At 45.3% G+C, this 20,392-nt stretch overlaps 1 protein-coding gene across 1 annotated transcript in view; it reads left to right on the top strand.

Annotated features, from left to right (window-relative positions):
• The first annotated feature begins 899 nt into the window (after positions 1-899).
• ACBD3 (acyl-CoA binding domain containing 3) overlaps positions 900-20,392 on the top strand; it is a 69,774-nt gene continuing 50,281 nt past the window's right edge. The window contains 5 exon segments of the mRNA XM_049777556.1: positions 900-927; positions 8,021-8,199; positions 8,201-8,290; positions 8,293-8,349; positions 8,352-8,469. Coding sequence (XP_049633513.1) covers positions 900-927; positions 8,021-8,199; positions 8,201-8,290; positions 8,293-8,349; positions 8,352-8,469 — 472 coding nt within the window.

The following is a 20,392-nucleotide window of genomic DNA, read 5'->3' as shown; positions in this document are numbered from 1 at the left end:
AATAGTTGAATTAGTAACCAAACCATAAAAAGACTTTGGAGATGGTGACACATGTCCTTTGCTGTGCAAGTGGTAAATGACCAATAAAAATTGCTTAAATGTGTAAAAATAGGTGTTGGAGAGGGTATAATAGGAAAGATGCCCACCTTGCTACTACTGACCCAAGTCTGATCCCCAGCCTCTCAAATGGTTCCTGTAGTCAACTGCATACAAGGCAAAGAACTTAAACCCTGAGTATACTACCTTTCCTGCCCCAAATATCTACACTCTTGCTGACCAAAGGTGCCTTAGTTAAAACATACAAACAAACAAAAACAAGACTTAGGAACTACAGAACTACAGGCATACCTGGGCTCTGCCAGCTCTTTAGAGAGAGGTCTAGGTGACTCTGGATTGGACAAACCACATTGTTTATAAGGTATCTACCTTATCTCTAGCCCAGGGAGAAACATTGCTTAATTTCTGTGCTTCAGTATTCTTCCTTAAAAAATAAGATATGTGTGCCGGAGAGATAACAGGGAGGTAGAGTGTTTGCCTTGCATGCAAAAGCATGGTGGTTCGAATCCCGGCATCCCATATGATCCCCCGAGCCTGCCAGGAGCGACTTCTGAACGTAAAAGCCAGGAGTAACCCCTGAGTGCTGCTGGGTGTAAACCAAAAATAAATAAATAAATAAATAAATAAATAAATAAATAAATAAATAAATAAATAAAAGATATGAAGGACCAAAGTGAAAATACAGTGGATAAGGTATTTGCCTTGCACAATGCTGACCAGGATCCAATCCCTAGCATCCCATATGGCTCCCCCAAGACCGCCCTGGGTAATTCCTGAGTGAAGAGCCAAGAGTAATCCCAGAGGAACTCTTGGTGTGGTCCCAAAATAAAACAAAAAGGGACATGAGGGTCCGGAGCAATAACATAACGGGTAAGACATTTGCCTTGCATGCAGTCAACCTGAATTCAGATCCCAGGTTTGACTTGGTCACCCAATTCTGCCAGAAGTAATTTATTTTTCTGTTTGTTTTTTTTTCGGCCACACCCGTTTGATGCTGGGGGGTTACTCCTGGCTAAGTGCTCAGAAATTGCCCCTGGCTTGGGGGGACCATATGGGACGCCAGGGGGTGGGGGGAATCAAACTGCAGTCCTTCCTTGGCTAGCACTTGCAAGGCAGACACCTTACCTCTAGCGCCATCTCACCGGCTCCCAGAAGTAATTTCTGAGCATAAAGCCAGGAGTAACACTTGAGTATAACTGGGTGTGGCCCAATAAATTAAAAAATGAGACAGGAAAGGCCAGAGAGATAGTACAGTGGGGGAGAGTACTTGCCTACCCAGGTTTGATCCCTGGCATCCCTGAACCCTAGCAGAAGTGATCTATACATTCAGAGATTGAAGTAAACTCTGAGCACTGCTGTGACCAAAAAACAAAAACAAAAACACCCAGAAAGTTAAAAATTACAGTGGGACATGATGGAGCTGTAGTGAATGTGTGCTTCTTATATAAAAATTCCAGGTTTGAGGGGCCAGGGCAATAGCACAGAAGCAGGGTGTTTGCCTTGCAAATAAATGGCTGACCCGAGACAAACTGGGTTCATTTCCTGTCATCCCATAAGGTCCCTTGAGCCTGCCAGGAGCGATTTCTGAATGCAAAGCCAGTAGTAACCTCTGAGCGTTGCCAGGTGTGGCCTCCAAACAAACAAAAACCAAACCAAACAAAAAAGCCAGGTTTGGGGCTGGAGATTTTGCCTTGTATGCCACTGACCCTGGTTCCATCACCAGCATCTCATAAAGTCCCTGGAGCCTACCAAGAGTGATTTCAGAGCAAAGAGCCAGGACTAACCTCTGAGTTCTACTGGGTGTGACACTCCCCTCTTCAAGGAGGGGGTTTGAGCCTAGCACATCCCATGGTTCCTTGAATATCCCTAGGAGTAACCTTTGAGAACAGAAGTGGAAACAATCCCCAAGGATCACTGGGTATGGCCCAAAGCCTGATTAAACAAAGTTTTATTAAATAGGACATAGTGTTTAAAACAGTTATTATGAGACTTAAATGAGACATGTGAAGAGAATTTAGGCAATCTCTAGTACAGGCAAAGTGTCTGTACAATGTCACTGACATTGGTTTACAAGAGATAGTCTTCAAAGTTCTATTAGAAAGTTTTCCCTTTTATGAGTTGATCAGTCCTCTGTAACTTTTTATTGCTGTGAACTTTTCCTGCTCTCTCAACAACCATGATTGCACCTCCTCCTCTTCCAGGAAGTCTTTCCAAACTGCACCAAACAACCATCTCACCCCTGTCTGGTCATCCTGTCAGTTGGGAACTGGGGTGGGGGTGGGGTTTCCAATTGCCACTCTTTCCATTTGTTTGCACTTGTTAATTCTCTGGTGTTTTCTCACTTTCTGGAGAACAACTCAAGGCTCCTGTGCCAGAAGATGGGAGACAGCACTGCCAAGTCACTGTGGAACCTTCAGAAAACCTTCTCTTTTCAGCTAAGACACTAGGAGTTGAAGCTCCTTGTTGGCATAGGAAGGGTAAAATGTCAGAGTAAGAGAAGGAAGGGCGTGCCAACTTCCACAACAGTGGCCTAGTGAGCATGCTGGCCAGGTCTCTGGCTCCCATTCTGAGTTCCTTTGACAACAACTCTCAAGTAGACCAAGACAGGAAACATCTAGAGTTTATTAAATTCTTGGCAGAAGTGGCTGGGGTGGGGGTGTCTTTCAAAAGACTAGAACACAGGGCCCGGAGAGATAGCACAGCGGCGTTTGCCTTGCAAGCAGCCGATCCAGGACCAAAGGTGGTTGGTTCGAATCCGGTGTCCCATATGGTCCCCCGTGCCTGCCAGGAGTTATTTCTGAGCAGACAGCCAGGAGTAACCCCTGAGCATCACCGGGTGTGGCCCAAAAATCAAAAAACCAAAAAAAAAAAAAAAAAAAAAAGACTAGAACACAGATATAAAAATGAATGAATGTCTTAGAAGCTGGACTGATAGTACAACAGTTAGGCTGCTCGCTATGTCCATAGTTGACCTAGGTCGATCCAACATTCTTTATTTGTTGTTTTGTTTGGGGGGCCACATCCAAAAACAGTTTCATCATCCACAGTATCTTGTTCAGACCCCCAACTTTATCATGGATTTGAAGCATCCAAGCAAGGGGTTTGCCTCCTGCACATCTCTCGAGTGACTTTTTCTCTCCAGGATAACCAACAGAACCTCAGATAGGGACAGAAAAATCTAGCAGCCCCCAAAGATTCTTGGGGAGAATGAGCTTCTATGGAAAGTAGTACTTCTTCTGGCCGGCAGGGGGGACTGAGGGACAACCAAACCAATCCTGAGCAGGCCCCCCAACACACACACACACACACACACACACACACACAGACACACACACACACAAACACACACACACACTGTATTTCTTTAATTATTTTATTTAAATGCAGCGATTACAAGGTTGCTCATAATAGTTGGATTTTTTTTCAGTTACAAGGCTGTCCCTGATTGAATTTCAGTCATAGAGTGTACAACACCCTTCACCAGTGCACATTCCCACCAGGAATGTCCCCAGTTTCCTCACTCTGCCCTCCTTACTGCCCTTTCCCCTGCCTGCGTCTGTGGGAGACATTTTGCTTCTCTTCCTTTTTTTCCACTTTTAGGCATGTGTTTTGCAACAGTGTTACTAGCAGGGTATTTATACATCACTTTTTCTTTTAGCACCCAATTCTTGTCCAGAGGTTTGTCTGACTTGTCCAGTTTCTTTGTTTGTTTGTTTTTTGTTTTTATTTTGGGGCCACACCCATTGAGGCTCAGGGGTTACTCCTGGCTATGTGCTCAGAAATCGCTCCTGGCTTGGGGGACCATATGGGACGTGGGGGAATTGAACCACGGTCCATCCTAGGTTAGCGTGTGCAAGGCAAACGCCCTACCGTTAGCACTACCACTCCGGCCCCCACTTGTCCAGTTTTTGTCTAACACTGTGGTTCCTTCTCTCTCCTAACTGCATTCCTCCACTATTTTTTTTTAATTTTTTGGTTTTTTGGGTCACACCCGGCGGTGCTCAGGGGTTACTCCTGGCTGTCTGCTCAGAAATAGCTCCTGGCAGGCACGGGGGACCATATGGGACACCGGGATTCGAACCAACCACCTTTGGTCCTGGATCGGCTGCTTGCAAGGCAAACGCCGCTGTGCTATCTCTCCGGGCCCGCATTCCTCCACTATTTATGGGAAGCTTCTACCATAGACTAATCCTCGTGGCCACGTCTCTATGGTCTCTGGATATTGTTAGCATGCTATCTTTTCTTTATATCCCACAAATGAGTGTGATTATTCTATGTCTATTTCTCTTCTCTGATCATTTTGCTCAGCATAATACTCTCAATATCCATCCATAGATAAGAAAAATTTTATTTATTTATTTATTTGGTTTTTGGGCCACACCCAGTGGCGCTCAGGGGTTACTCCTGGCTATATGTTCAGAAATAGCTCCTGGCAGGCATGGGGGACCATATGGGACACCGGAATTCGAACCAACCACCTTAGGTCCTGGATCGGCTACTTGCAAGGCAAACACCGCTGTGCTATCTCTCCGGGCCCAGAAAAATTTTATATGGGGCTGAGTGACAGCACAGCTGTAGGATGTTTGCCTTGCATGCTGTTGACCTAGGACAGACCAGTGTTCGATCCCTGGCATCCCATATGGTCCCGAGCCTGCCAGGAGCAATTTCTGAGCACAGAGCCAGGAGTAGCCTTTGAGCACTACCAGGTGTGTTCCCCCACAAAAGAAGTTTTTATTATGTGAATATTTTTTTTATAATTTTTTTATTTTGAATTATGAGAACAAAAGATGCAAAGAAAGAGGATAAGGTAAAGTTACAGTGGAAGGACATCTCCATAACATAATTATCAGAAGTCCCCTTGCTGATATCTTAACTTTGAACTTTCAGCCAAAGAAAGTTAAGATAAATAAAACAGAATCCATGTGCAATTACTTTGTCCCTCAAGTTCCCAGATTGTAGCACATTATAATATTTCTTAACAGCACACAAGGCAATCTAAAGCCATAAAACTTACATAACTCCTTAAACATTAGAGGCATAGTATTTTTTACATTTCCATGTACATGCATATTAGCTTAAGTTAACCTCAAATTTTAAGTGGGTGCGTTTTAAGGATTAGAGTCAAAGGAGCACAGTAAAAACGGTGTTAGAGTGGCAATTGTTGTTTGCATAGGCCCACCAAAATATGAGAGTCATGGAAAGGAATAACCTTGGCCTAAATACAGAGAGATCCTACCCCTGAAGTTTCCTGGCATAAGACCAGCTCTAGGCCTCAGGCAAGTTATCGTTCGATCCAAGACATTGTCCGTAGCGCCAACACACTTATCACACAGTCTCTGTTGTTGGTATCATGTTTCTGTATTAAAGATTCTGGAATCTGCATGTCCTACATTGAAGTCATGATGTGGAGTGCCTTCTCGTTTCACCTCACCATGAAAGGGCAATGCAGGAAGCCCTGTCCTGTAAGCAGGTTGTTGTTGTTAAGTCTTCTCAGTGTTAAGGGAAGTCTCTTTTGAGCAGGACGATGTCTGAGCAGTGGTAGCGTCTTCCATGGTAGAGGATTGCTTTCAGGTGATGTTATAGACAAACCTCACCATTAAGGGGCAATACAGCAAGCCCTGTCCAGTAAGCAGGTCATTGTTCTTGTTGTCTTCTCAGTGTTAAGGGGTGTCTCTTTTGAGTAGATCGATGTCAGAGCAGCTGTAGGGTCTTCCCTGGTACAGGAATGCCTCTGGGTAATGTTATATACAACCTTGGATGTTTTGTAAATGTCTTCTGTAGATCAAGGAGTAAATGGAGAATGTCCATTCTTCTGAGGCCTGTGCCAGGTCTTTATGTCAATGTTCAGGGTGTAAGGTCTCATTGCACTACAAGATTTGTGTGTTCCCATTTCTATTAGATAAGAACTTATTGGTATGTATAGTATTTTCCCATGTTAGTGTGCCTACGCAAACAAGATATAAAGCCACGTGGTGCTACCAGATATATGGGGGCATAAGAACATTTCCAGCAAGACCCATGACTTGGTTCAAACATAAGTATTGAACTGAGGGATTCTTTCACACCAAATTCCATATTGAGCAGTTCACAAAGAGAAGATAAAAAACATGGGGGGGGGGAATCATCACTGTATAAGAAAGTATTCAGCAAAAGTTATAGCCGACAAAGAAAACACCCATAAAATGTTGAAAAGATATGTGTCCTTTTTATGCCTTTTAAAATAGTTGGGTGGGTGTTAACTCCAGGGCACCACTTTGGTCTGTGACTTAGGACTCAACGAGTACTTAAGTTAGAAAGGGTAAAAAAGGAGTAATGATGATAGGAGTTAAAGAAGTTTAAAGAGAAATATGAACTTATGAAGGGGGTATGCAAAAGGGCAGAGTACAAAAATGGACATTCTGCATACATAAAAACATAATTTCAATGATAGACAGTACTATTAAATGTTTCTTGTTGAGTTACTATTAATGTTTCTTGTGAGAGTACTATTAATGTTCTTCTTGTGAGAGTACTAGTAATTGTTTCTTGTGCCCCCGCGCGATTTTGAAAATACAGACTGGACAGAGATTACCGGTGCCAAGCCAAACCTCGTCCTGCTAGACTCCTGGCTCCCAGAAAGGAGAGATCCTTCAAGAAGCTGGAGACCAGAAGTTCAGAGGCCCCACCCCAGACCCTCCCTAAGGAGCTGCAATGAGTAATGGGGGGAAGGCCTAGGGTACCTTCAAAGCTCCACCAAGGGACCCCAACTCACTTGCTTGCCCAGGCATGTGGCCCGGGGAAGCCCTGGAGATCTGGAGCAAGGCGGTAGAGGGGCGCTGGGGGTTACCCCAAGTCCCCGCACCCCCACTAGGCCTAGTCAAGCAGGCCTCCAGCATGGCGGGGGCCTGCCAAACCTCGTCCTGCTAGACTCCCGCGTGAATATTAATATTTATCAAGTAAATAAAATATTTCACCATAGCTAGAGTTGGTTACTGTTTATATAAGATGTGGATGGGTATTTTATTATCTATTTATTTTGTTTTTGGGCCACACAGCAGCACTCAGGGTTTACTCCTGGCTCTGCACTCAGAATTTGCTCCTGGCAGGCTCTGGGGACCATCTGGGATGCTGCGACTCTGTCCGGGCCCATGGGTTGGTATTTTAAAATAAAAAGTTCTGGGCTGAAGAGATAACTATAAGAGACCCAGTTTCAACCACTATAGGACATAGCCCACCAAGCATTGCTTGGAGTGACTCATGAGCACAAAGCTAAGAGTGACCCCAGAATCAAAAATAAATAAGAAAAAAGTTTGGGCCCGGATAGATAGGACAGCAGCGTTTGCCTTGCAAGCAGCCGATCCAGGACCAAAGGTGGTTGGTTCGAATCCCGGTGTCCCATATGGTCCCCGTGCCTGCCAGGAGCTATTTCTGAGCAGACAGCCAGGAGTAACCCCTGAGTACCGCCGGGTGTGGCCAAACAAAACAAAACAAAACAAAACAAAACCAAAAAAAAAAAAAAAAAAGCACGGAGCCAGGAATAAGATCTAAGTACAGCCAGGTGTGGCAAAAATATATAAATAAAGGTGTGTGTGTGTGGGGGGGGGAAACCCCAGCGAGTGTTTAATGAGCTGCATGCAGGAGGGCAGGTTAGCTTCTTAGCAGCATGTAAGGTCCACAGAGCAAGGTGTACCGCTGGGTGTGGCCCCAAATTAAACAAAAAATCATTCTCAAACATTGGGACAGCTGGTGAAAAAATATAAAATATTTAATAATTAGGGGTGGGCCGAAGCCATAGCTCAGTGGGCAGGGTTCGATCCCGCCGCCCCGCACTCATCGGCCCTGCAAAGCCAAACGGGACCCAGGCGTCAAAGTAGGGCCGGGCCCTCCCGCGGAGCGGAGAAAACCAGCTGGGTGGGGAGGGGAGGGAAAGAGAGAGTGACGGTGGGCAGCGCGCATGCGCAAAGGCCGACGCCCGCATTCTCAGCTCATTTCCGGGCGCGCTCCGCTAGCCCCGCCTCCGCGCCGGAAGTTCCGGCGCCGCGCGCCGAGGTCAGGTGGTCATCCGGAAGTCGATACGTGGCCGCCTTCCCGTCCCCGCCGAGGAGGCGCAGCAGCCGGAGATGGCGGGCGGTGCTGAGCGCAGAGCGGCTGGAGGTGTCGGTTCGACGGCCTCACGCTGAGCCCGGACCCGGAGGAGCGGCCCGGCGTGGAGGGCGCCCCGCTGCTGCCGCCGCCGACGCCCGCTGCCACCGCCGCCCGCCGTCGCCTGCCGGGGCTGGGGCTGGCCTGGGCGGCCCGGGCGCCGCCGGGGAGCCGCGGGGAGCCCTGGGAGGGCGGCGGCGGGGGGCGCGGCGGAGGAGGCGCGGCGGCTGGAGCAGCGCTGGGGCTTCGGCCTGGAGGAGCTGTACGGGCTGGCGCTGCGCTTCTTCAAGGGTGAGCCGCCGGGCCGGACAGCCGCCACCCTGGAGAGAGGTGTTGGGGGCGCTGGAATGTGTCCTACCCTGCGGGGCCTGGAGCTCGAACCCGGACCCCCGGGTTGCCCCAGGCATGCTGCTTGTTTGTTGCCTTCAAGAGCTGCTCGTGTTTCCTTCCCCAAGCCCGGTTTGTTTAGCTAAGGCAGGAGCTCTCTAGCCGGCCCCCCACCCCGGCCCCCAATATATAGGCTTGCGGAATTTGTCTGTGGCCGACCCACTGGAAGCCATCATCTCTTTGCACAAGCCAAGGTTCCACGATCCCCCTCTTTCCCATTCATTTCCTTTCGGGGACACCCTGAAGTCGAATCAATCACCAGGCAGCGTTTCAGCGTTGGAGAGGATGTATATTCAACAAGGACGTTCGTTCCCTTGTAACTACTAGTGCAATGTCTCTAAAGAGTACCCGGGTTAACATTTTACCGGGAAACAGCGGGCTGGGGCCCAGGGTGGTGAAATGCAATCCTTAAGAGTCACTTTGGGCGACCAGGCGCAAAAGTGTCCTTTGTGTTTCTAGAGGAATTTCTTGCAAAATGTTGTAAAGCAACTCTGTGTGTGTGTGTGTGTGTGTGTGTGTGTGTGTGTGTGTGCGCGCGCCATATACTGTTTGAAATTGGGTGAGTCACTTAATCAAGTGGTGGTGATTATCAGCCACATGATCTTATCATAGGAAAAAGCCCGTTAGGTCTCATGGGCCAGTGAGGTCTCATGGGGGCATACAGATGGGTGAGTGGAGTATTTGCAAGTGAGAAAGTAGTTGCTAGGTTCTCTGTACATTCCAGAACCGCGTATTTATGACACTTCCCTGAGGGAGTGCCTTTTGGAGCACATATTTGACTTGCAGCAGCGAGTCCAAGAGTTTAGAGTGGTGATACAAGCAAAAACACAGCTGACTTGAAATCCTGCAGATGAGTGAAAAGCTTAAATAGTTCTGGAACGTTTTGCTCATTTTAAGTTCATTGCTGCTGTTGTTTTTAAATTAAAAAGCTTGCCCTTGAAATATACTCATTGTTGTTTGACAGTGCTCTCTGCTCCAGCTAGCTTGGGGAATAATTGATAATGGCTAATGGGTCTTAGATCGCTTGAGTGATCAAGACCAGGGTCACTGGCTTGAATTTAGTTTCTTGCAGTGGTGACCTAGTAGTACTTACATTAAAACCTACATTTTGTCTTAGATTTTAATTCTTGGAATGTATTTTTCCAATGTTCATTAAGATTAAGGTATATCATAACAGAAACGTGGTAAGGATAGAAACGTACTAACTTCTAGAAGCCCAAGCATTTGCTAGGTGACTAAAAAATGGTAAGTTTCTGCAGGAGGCCCAATTTCAGACTCCAGTGCTGCTTCATTTCCCAAACACTTTCAGAAGTGACACTCCTACCCCTCAGGAGCAAGCCCATGAGCATTGCCAGGTATGACCCCAAAACCAAAAAAAGAGGGGTGTGTAATTTAATTTTCTGAGCCTATCTTTAATAGCAATATCTTCTTGCTTTTGTCTTGTTTTGTTGGGGGAGAGTTGGTCAGCCTGACAGTGCTCAGGGGTCACTCCTGGCTCTGCTCAGAAATCACTCTTGGCGGTTTCAAGATCGTGTGGGGATGACAGGAATTGAACACAGATTGGCTGTGTACAATGCAAACCTCATCTGCTGTACTATCGCTCCAGTTCCCATAACATCATCTTTGGTGGGTTGAAAAACTATAATGTTAAAGTAAGCTAGCAATTGTTTTGGGAACAGGCAGCCAGATTCTATATATTATGTAAACATCTAGAGAAATTAACTTTTCTCTTCCAGACATTATTTCTATGTATTAAAAAAATAAAATTTGATGGCTCTGATTTCAGATTTAGTGATCTAAACTCATTTGGTCATGTTTGTTGAGTGGTTGGATTCCTGAACCTGAAATGCACAGGGGAACTGAAGGCTCTCAGTCACTTTAGAGAAAAAACTACATTGATAGTTACGGTTCCTTCATTTCCTGTTAGACTCCCACATATTATATCCAAGTACTCTAAAAAAGAAGGAAGCAGCAGTGAAGCGATTAAAGCTACCTTTCTACATGGGTCATTACATAGCAATTACATAGCAGTGTAAAAGCTATTGGTACACAAGATACCTGCTTGAGGGGAAAGAAGGATTTAAAACCAGTCAGAAGAATTAGGACAAGTGGAGTGAGTCAAGTGTTGCTCCCCATTGTGATATATGAATCTTTTCAGCTTGATATTTTTATCAGTCTTGCAAAGACTTCTAATAGATCAAGTCTTGTGGTTTTGTAAGTATCTCACAAGCATTAGAAACACTACATTTTCCCATCTGGACCTGTGGAGTAAGTATGAGTCTTAAGAGCACTGATAACATTTTCCATTGAAAGTAAGTCTATCCATCCCTGTCACAGCAATCTTCAGCCTGATAACTGAGCTCTTTATGCCGACTGTGTACTGTTTTATGGAGGTAAAAGTAAACTAGTAGACGAAACTATAAGAAACTATAAGAAAATAGATTTACTCATCTAATCTTTGGAAAATAATGGAGCCTTACTATAATAGCATTTTATGTTACGGTAATACTGTAAATGAATTGGTATCATCAATTCCTTAATTGGTATTAAGGAATTTAGAGTCCAAAAAGGAATCAAATGCTGTATAAAGTGGAAGGTCAAGGAAGCAGATGTCATTCCAGATAGGGGGAATGGAGTGGCAATATGCATGTATCTGGGAAACAGCAGATAGGAAATACTAGTTCAGGGCTGGGAAGTAGGTTGCCATATCCAGCAGGGAGATGTGAAAGACATTGGAAGCAGCTTTCCTTAATATATGGTGGGTTGCCATTGAAGGTATCTAGTGGGAGGAACAGTTGTCCAATTGTGTCTAGCAAGATTAAACTGGTTTTCTTGTTGTTATTGGGACCAACCCATTGATGCTGTGTGTGGAGGGTGTGTGGATGGTGGTAGGGACAATCAATGCCAGAGATGTAACCAGGGTCTCACATGTTCGGGAGGTATTCAGCCCCTGATCTACAGCTACATCCCTAGGCCCTACTCTGGTTTGGTTTGGTTTTCTTGGGAATGGGGATTTAGACCATCCAGTGGTGCTCTGGGCTGATTTCTGGGCTCTGTGCTCAAAGATAACTCCTGAATGGTTAAGGACCATATGTAGTATCTGGGATTGAACCAGGGCCTGTTGTATTCAGTCCAAGATCTTTACTGTCTCTGTACAATCTCTCCAATTCCTAAACTACTATTCTTTCTCTATTTTGTTTTTGGGTCATCCCCAATAGTATTCTACTTCTTCCTAACTCTGATATATGATTGGGGCTTACTTTTAGTTGTGCTTAGGGAGAAACCTATTAGATGCCAGGGTCAGCCATATATAAGACAAGTGCCACTCTACTACCTCCAATTCTCATCTCCCATTTTTTTTACTAGTGTATATGCTTGAAAATATAAAGGGTTAGGATGCTTGCTTGTCTTGCATACAGCTGACCCAAACTGGGAGGGAAATGGGGGGAGAGGAGAGAGAGAGAGAGAGAGAGAGAGAGAGAGAGAGAGGGAGAGAGAGAGGGAGGGAGGGAGGGAGGGAGAGAGAGAGAGAGAGAGAGAGAGAGGAGAGGAGAGAGGAGAGAGATGATTGATAGATAGGAAATGGAGATAGATGATAGATAGATAGATAGATAGATAGATAGATAGATAGATAGATAGATAGGAGATAGATAGATATGTGTGTATATATATATTTTCCCCCGACCCCCCAAATAAAGGATTTATAGATTTCCAGGATCCTAAGATAGGTCAGGGCCCTATCAATGTAGTCTTCCAAAATTAACTAAATAAGACTTTTTGGTTTTGTTTTTGTTTGGATCACCCCTGGTGGTGGTCAGGGTTTACTCCTGGCTCTGTACTCAGGGATCACTCTTGGCAGGGCCAGATAGGATGATTAAATGGATGGAACTCTGGTCAGCTGCATACAAGGTAAACATCTTATCCACTTTCTCTAGAACCTTTCTGGGTTTTTTTTCTTTGTTTTTGGGTCACACCAGCAGCACTCAGGGTTACTCCTGGCTCTACGCTCAGAAATTGCTCCTGGCAGGCTTGGGGGACTATATGCAATACCAGAATTTGAACCACCGTCATTCTGCATGCAGGGCAAACATCCTACCTCCATGCTATCTCTCCGACCCCTTTCTTCTTTATTTGTGTTTTGGGCCACAGTGATGCTCAGGGGTTACTCTAGCTATGCACTCAGGAATTACTCATGGAGGTACTTGGGGATCATATGAGATGCCTAGGATCACACTTGGCTTGTCAGCATGCAATGCAAGCACCTTACCTTGCTGTGCTATCATTTGTCTAGCCTAAAATATTTCTTTTTTTCTTTTTGGGTCACACCCCTGTCGCTTAGGGGTTACTCCTGGCTATGCGCTTAGAAATCACTCCCGAGGGGCTGGAGAGATAGCATGGAGGTAAGGCGTTTGCCTTTCATGCAAGAGGTCATCGGTTCGAATCCCAGCGTCCCATATGGTCCCCCGTGCCTGCCAGGAGCAATTTCTGAGCATGGAGCCAGGAGTAACCCTGAGCACTGCCGGGTGTGACCCAAAAACCACAAAAAAAAAAAAAAAAAAAAAAGAAATCACTCCCGGGCCCGGAGAGTTGCCTTGCAAGCAGCCGATCCAGGACCAAAGGTGGTTGGTTCGAATCCCGGTGTCCCATATGGTCCCCCGTGCCTGCCAGGAGCTATTTCTAAGCAGACAGCCAGGAGTAACCCCTGAGCACCACCGGGTGTGACCCAAAACCAAAAAAAAGAAATCACTCCTAGCTTGGGGGACCATATGGGACGCTGGGGGGTCAAACCATGGTCTAACCTAGGTTGGCACATGTAAGGCAAATGCCCTACCACTTGCACCACCACTCCGGCCCCAGCCTGAAATATTTCTTAGATGACTAAACTTGTTTTATCTACACAGGAAAATTTTCAAGACTAATTTTTTTTTATTTTTCTTTTTTCTTTTCTATTTGGTGGGGGGTCATCTCTGCAGTGCTCAGGGGGTTACTCCTGGATCTGCGCTCAGAAATCGCTCCTGGCAGGCTCGGGGGACCATATGGGATGCCGGGATTCAAACCACCATCTGTCTTGGGTTGGCTGTGAGCAAGGCAAATGCCCTACCGCTGTGCTATCTCTCCGGCCCCAGTTTTTAGTTATTTTTAATACTAACAGTGCTTTCATATTTGGAAAATTTGGTTATGATTGGAAGATTCCCTCCAAATAGCTGAATTAAATGTGCCCATAAAAACTATTGATATAGGGGCCGGATTGCTTCATGATTAAGCATTATGTGTAGGCCTTTTTGGTAAGCAGCCATATATATTTTTGTGTTTAGGACACATCCTACATTCCCAGGGCTCCAAATTCTGCACTTAGGGATTGTCCTGGTGGTACCAGGGATCAATTCCGGGTCAGTAGGGTACGGAGCAAGCATCCTCCCTGCTATGCTAATGGCTCCAGCCCCAGGCATATACATTTTTGATATGTAAAAGGAAATTTGGATTTGAATTTGGAGGAAAATGTCTTGGACCTTTTTTTTTTTTTTTTGGGCGGGGGGGTCACACCTGGCAGCACTCAGGGGTGACTCCTGGCTCTTGTTCAGAAATTGCTCCTGGCAGGCACGGGGGACCATGTGGGATGTCAGGATTTGAACCACCATCCTCTGCATGCAAAGCAAATGACTTACCTCCATGCTATCTCTTTGGCCCTATCTTGGACCATTTTCATGGAATTGTTGATGCAGATATATTTCTTTCTTCCTTCCTTCCTTCCTTCCTTTCTTCCTTCCTTCCTTCCTTCCTTCCTTCCTTCCTTCCTTCCTTCCTTCCTTCCTTCCTTCCTTCCTTCCTTCCTTCCTTCCTTCCTTCCTTCCTTTCTTTCTTTCTTTCTTTCTTTCTTTCTTTCTTTCTTTCTTTCTTTCTTTCTTTCTTTCTTTCTTTCTTTCTTTCTTTTCTTTCTCTCTCTCTCTCTTTCTCTCTCTCTCCTCTCCTCTCCTCTCCTCTCCTCTCCTCTCCTCTCCTCTCCTCTCCTCTCCTCTCCTCTCCTCTCCTCTCCTCTCCTCTCCTCTCCTCTCCTCTCCTCTCCTCTCCTCTCCTCTCCTCTCCTCTCCTTTTTTTTTTTGGTGGTTTTTTGGTCACACCCGGCAGTGCTCAGGGGTTACTCCTGGCTTCATGCTCAGAAATTGCTCCTGGCAGGCACGGGGGACCATATGGGACACTGGGATTCGAACCGATGACCTTCTGCATGAAAGGCAAACGCCTTACCTCCTTGCTCTCTCTCCGGCCCCGCAGATATATTTCTGATAGCATTACTGTTGACTACACTTACGTTGCTGAACAGAAAAGCAATTACATGAGCATGCTAAAATATTTCTCTTTTGTGTGTTTCCTTTCAACATACAACTATATGAACTTTTAGAAAATGGTTCCTGTTTTATTTATTTATTTATTTATTTATTTATTTATTTATTTATTTATTTATTTATTTATTTTACTTTGGGGCCATACCTTGTGCTGCTCAGGGATCTGCTCACAGATGTTGTGGTTCTGTGCTTAGGGATCACTCTTGGTAGTGCTCAGGAGACTCCTGGAATTGAACCCAGGTGGGTTGTATGCAAGGCAATTGCCCTGTCCACTGTATTATCTTTTCATTCCCCAAAATGGTTCATGTTTTAAAGTACTGTGTATGGTTAGGGATATAACTCAGTGATAGATAGATTACTTGTTTTCCTTCTGTGTGAGATCCTGGATTTAGTTCCCAGCTCTGCTGTGATTTATATTTTGGTGATTTATATGTATTTGGTGGGTTTTTCCTGGACATAAGTAACCAAATGTTCGATATATTTTTTTTTTTTGGGCCACACCCGTTTGATGCTCAGGGGTTACTCCTGGCTATGAGCTCAGAAGTCGCTCCTGGCTTGGGGGGACCATATGGGACACGGGGATCGAACCGAAGTCCGTCCTACACTAGCGCTTACAAGGCAGACACCTTACCTCTAGCGCCACCTTCCCGGCCCCAACTGTTCGATAATTTTAAGTTTAATTACTATTGAACATTTAACTTTTGAGGATTTTTTTCTTGTCTTAACTTTAGACATAAATGTGTAGTATAGAATTTACAGACTTTTGGGGCCGGCAAGGTGGCACTAGAGGTAAGGTGTCTGCCTTGCAAGCGCTAGCCAAGGAAGGACTGCGGTTCAATCCCCTGGCATCCCATATGGTCCCTCCAAGCCAGGGACAATTTCTAAGCGCTTAGCCAGGCGTAACCCCTGAGCATCAAACAGGTATGGCCCGAAAAATCAAAAAAAAAAAAAGAAATTTACAGACTTTTGTTTTGTTTCAGGGTCATACCCAGCGGTGTTTAGGGGTTTCTCCTAGCTCTGTGCTCAGAAATGACTCCTGGCAAGCTTGGGGGACCATACAGGATGCCGGGAATCAAACCAGGGTCCATCCACAGTCCACTGCATGCAAGGCAAACACTGTGCTATCACTTCACCCCGGATTTACAGATGTAAAGACTGCTGCGGGAAATAAATTTAAAGCATAGGAGCAATAGTACAGAAGTTATAGCACACCTTGCATGCAGCTGAGCCTATTTTAATCCCTGACACTACATATGGCCCTCTGAGGCAACATTGCCACACCCGGTGGTGATCAGGGGTTATTCCTGGCTATTTGTTCAGAAATAGCTCCTGGCAGGTAGGTACTAGGGACCATATGGGATGCCAGAATTCAAACCAACCACCTTAGGTCCTGGATCGGCTGCTTGCAAGGCAAACGCTGCTGTGCTATCTCTGGCCCCAAAAGTATGAATTTTCACAAAGTGAAAACAGACTGGTAACCAGAGCCCAAAGGAAATAATGCTTTGTTGTTGTTGTTGTTGTTGTTGTTGTTGTTGGTGGTGGTGGTGGTGGTGGTGGTGGTGGTGGGTGTGTGTGTGTGTGTGTGTGTGTGTGTGTGTGTGTGTGTGTTTTGGGTCACACTCATGACATTCAGGGGTTACTCCTGGCTATGCGCTCAGAAATCGCTCCTGGCTTTGGGAACCATATGGGACACCAGGGGATTGAACCATGGTCTGTCCCAGGTTAGCAAGACAAACACCCTACTGCTTGCACCACCTCTTCGGCCCCTGCTTTTTTTTTTTTAAATGATTTTATTTTGGGGGTTTCTGGATCACACCTGGAGATGCTGAGGGGACAGGTCCCTCCCAGCACTGCTGTGGAACTATGCAATATTGGGGATTGAACTAGGCGCAGTGGTCCTCAAACTATGGCCCGTGGGCCACATATTGTATTTGTATCTGTTTTGTTTCTTCATTGCAAAATAAGATCTATGCAGTGTGCATAAGAATTCGTTCATAAGTTTTGTTTTTACTATAGTCAGACCCTCCAATGGTCTGAGGGACAGTGAACTGGCCCCTTGTTTAAAAAGTTTGAGGACCCCTGATAGGGCTTCTGCGTGCACATTGTATATTGCAGACCTTGGAGCTGTCTTCCTAGCCTGGTAATGTTGATTTTTATCCTTTTGTTTTTTGTTTTGGGGTCACACCCGGCAGCGCTCAGGGGTCACTCCTGGATCTGCGCTCAGAAATTTCTCCTGGCAGGCTCAGGGGACCATGTGGGATGCCAGGATCTAACTGGAGTCCATCTGGGGTTGGCCACATGCAGGGCAAATGCCCTACCACTATGCTATAGCTCCGACCCCGGTTTTTATCCTTAAACAGAGTTTTGGCTCACTTTTTAGGAAATTAGGCTCTGGAATCAACAAAACTTTTTTTTTTTTTTTTTTTTTTTTTTGGTTTTTGGGCCACACCCGGTGGTGCTCAGGGTGTTACTCCTGGCTGTCTGCTCAGAAATAGCTCCTGGCAGGCACGCTCGGGGGACCATATGGGACACCGGGATTCGAACCAACCACCTTTGGTCCTGGATCGGCTGCTTGCAAGGCAAACGCCACTGTGCTATCTCTCCGGGCCCGTCAACAAAACTTGAAGTACTTTTTATGATTTAGCTTTTGAATATCTGTTCCCACCCCCCCTTTTTTTTTTTACACAAAGGGTGGTTGTGTAAAGAATCAGAGCCAAAAAAACAAACAAACAAAAAAAACAGCAACAACAACAACAAAAAAGAATCAGGGCCAAAGAAGGAAGTAAATCAGGTATGACTTTTGCCTTGCGTGCAGCGAACCTTGGTTCTAGCCCTGCACTCCATATGCCAGAAATGATCCCAGAGACAGGAGTAAACCTCGAACCCCACTAGGTATAGCACAAAAATAAAAAAATTAAAGGAAATATATAATATATATGAACTCCTAGTATAGGACCTAGAAATGAGTATTCTTTGATAAGCTTATTTTGCTGAAGGGGAGAAAGTATTGAAAATTTATTACGGGATGTGTTGAATTGGTGAAGGAAAAGCCAACTTTTTATTCAGCGTTTAGTATATTCTAGACAGTATTCCAGAGTGTTTTATTTATTGACCTGGAAAAACTGCATTATATTATAATGTCTTAGAAATAGTGTAAGAGGGCCTGGAGAGATAGCACAGCAGCGTTTGCCTTGCAAGCAGCCGATCCAGGACCAAAGGTGGTTGGTTCGAATCCCGGTGTCCCATATGGTCCCCGGTGCCTGCCAGGAGTAACCCCTGAGCAATGCTGGGTGTGGCCCAAAAACAAATAAAAAAGAAATAGTGTAAGAATTTATAGTTTTTTCTGTAGCCCAAAAATTTTGTTTTATTTTATTTTATTATTTTTCTTTTTGAGAGATACCCAATAGTGCTCAGGTGTTTATTCCTGACAGTGCACTAAGAATTACTCCTGGTAGATAAGGCATTTGCCTTGCATGCAGAAGGACGGTGGTTTGAATCCAGGCATCCCATATGATCCCCCGTGCCTGCCAGGAGTGATTTCTGAGCATAGAGCCAGGAGTAACACCTGAGCGCTGCCAGATGTGACCCCCTTCCTCCCAAAAAAAAGAATTACTCCTGGTGATGCACAGGAATTGACACTGTATTATCACTCAGGTGCCTGCTTTAACTTTAACATATATAAAGTATAGTTTCTCTGAGACAGTGGTGTGATAGCACCATGAGAGAAAACCATTTGATCTTGGACTATTTTGGTGGAAATACATGGTCTACGAGGAGGAAAGGAGAGATGGTCTTGTTCTCTCCTGTATAGATCATACTGCTTTCGATTTGCAGTATCATCCTTTAGGGTTAAAGACAAAAGAGCTCATTTAGAAGAGTACAGTTCTTATAATATGGAAGCCCTTCCATCATTATCATTACTAGCCACCCACTATTTAGTCAGGGTTTGCTCTATGCAGCACTCTCTGCAAAGACTTTTTTTTGGTTTTTCGGGCCAAACCTGTTTGATGCTCAGGGGTTACTCCTGGCTAAGTGCTCAGAAATTGCCCCAGGCTTGGGGGGGACCATATGAGACGCCCGGGGATCGAACTGCAGTCCAATCTTTCCTTGGCTAGCGCTTGCAAGGCAGACACCTTACCTCTAGCGCCACCTTGCCAGCCCCTCTGCAAAGACTTTGGACACATTCTTTCTAACCTACCCAGCACTAATAGAATTTTTTATTGATAAACAAACAAACTTGGATAAACAACTTGTCTTTGACTTATACTTCACAAATTGCAGATCTGAGATTTAATTGTAAATTTTATATGGCTGAATGGCTAGGACATGTCTAGCCTAGGGAATAGAAAACTCATGGTAAACATGGGTATTTTGAGACCTTTTTTGGATTTGGGGTCATATCAATGCTTGGGATTTTACTACTGGCTCTGTTCCTGGGTGTATTTGGGACTGGTTGGTGTAAGGGATCAAGCCTGGAACTCCATATGTGCAAATCACATTGTCCAGCCCTTGGAGCTATCCCAGATTTTTTTTTTTTTTTGGGGGGGGGGTTACAGCGCTCAGGGGTTACTCCTGACTGCGCTCAGAAATTGCCCCTGGCAGGCACAGGGGACCATATGGAATGTCAGGATTTGAACCACCTTCCTTCTGCATGCAAGGCAAAAGCCCTACCTCCATGGTATCGCTCTGGTCCCTATCCCAGATATTTTATCACCTTTTTTTTTTTTTTTTTTTTTTTTTTTTGGTTTTTGGGCCACACCTGTTTGATGCTCAGGGGTTACTCCTGGCTATGAGCTCAGAAATCGCCCCTGGCTTGGGGAGACCATATGGGACGCCGGGGGATCGAACCGAGGTCCGTCCTACGCTAGCGCTTGTAAGGCAGACACCTTACCTCTAGCGCCACCTTCCCGGCCCCATTTTATCACCTTTTTAAAGTTCTGATCTTTGAGAACTATTTTACTTAATGCAAAGGGCAAGAAGTAGCCCTTGGCCAGAGAGATAGTACAGAAGGCAGGGGTGCTTTGCCTGTGACTGACTGTGTTCAATCTTTAGTACCTCATATGATCCCATAAACCCACCAGGGGTAGTCCCTGGGTACTACTAGTTGTGACAAAAACAAAACAAAGTAAAGGAGCAGCAGCACTGGAAAGTAGAAATGAAAGCAATCAACTGTGAATGCATAAATGCCATAGTTACTCAAAGGTGGAATAGACAGGGTTCCTTAGGATAATGAGTTGCCATTACCAGGGAATATTCAAGCTTAGGTTACCAATTGCTAGGTAGATAAGCTTTGACTCCTTTATCTTTAATTTTTTGTGTTTTTATTATAGGCTTTGTGAATATTCACTAAGACATAAAATAGCTTGAGTTGATGATTTTCTTTTTTTTTTGTTTGTTTGTTTGTTTTTGGTTTTGGGGCCACACCCTGTGACGCTCAGGGGTTTCTCCTGGCTATGTGCTCAGAAGTTGCTCCTGGCTACTTGGGG

The sequence above is a fragment of the Suncus etruscus genome, chromosome 7 (assembly GCF_024139225.1).
Source record: "Suncus etruscus isolate mSunEtr1 chromosome 7, mSunEtr1.pri.cur, whole genome shotgun sequence".
Classification (NCBI taxonomy): domain Eukaryota; kingdom Metazoa; phylum Chordata; class Mammalia; order Eulipotyphla; family Soricidae; genus Suncus; species Suncus etruscus.
The sequence above is the reverse complement of the archived record's forward strand: the minus strand, read 5'-3'. Positions and strand labels throughout refer to the sequence as shown.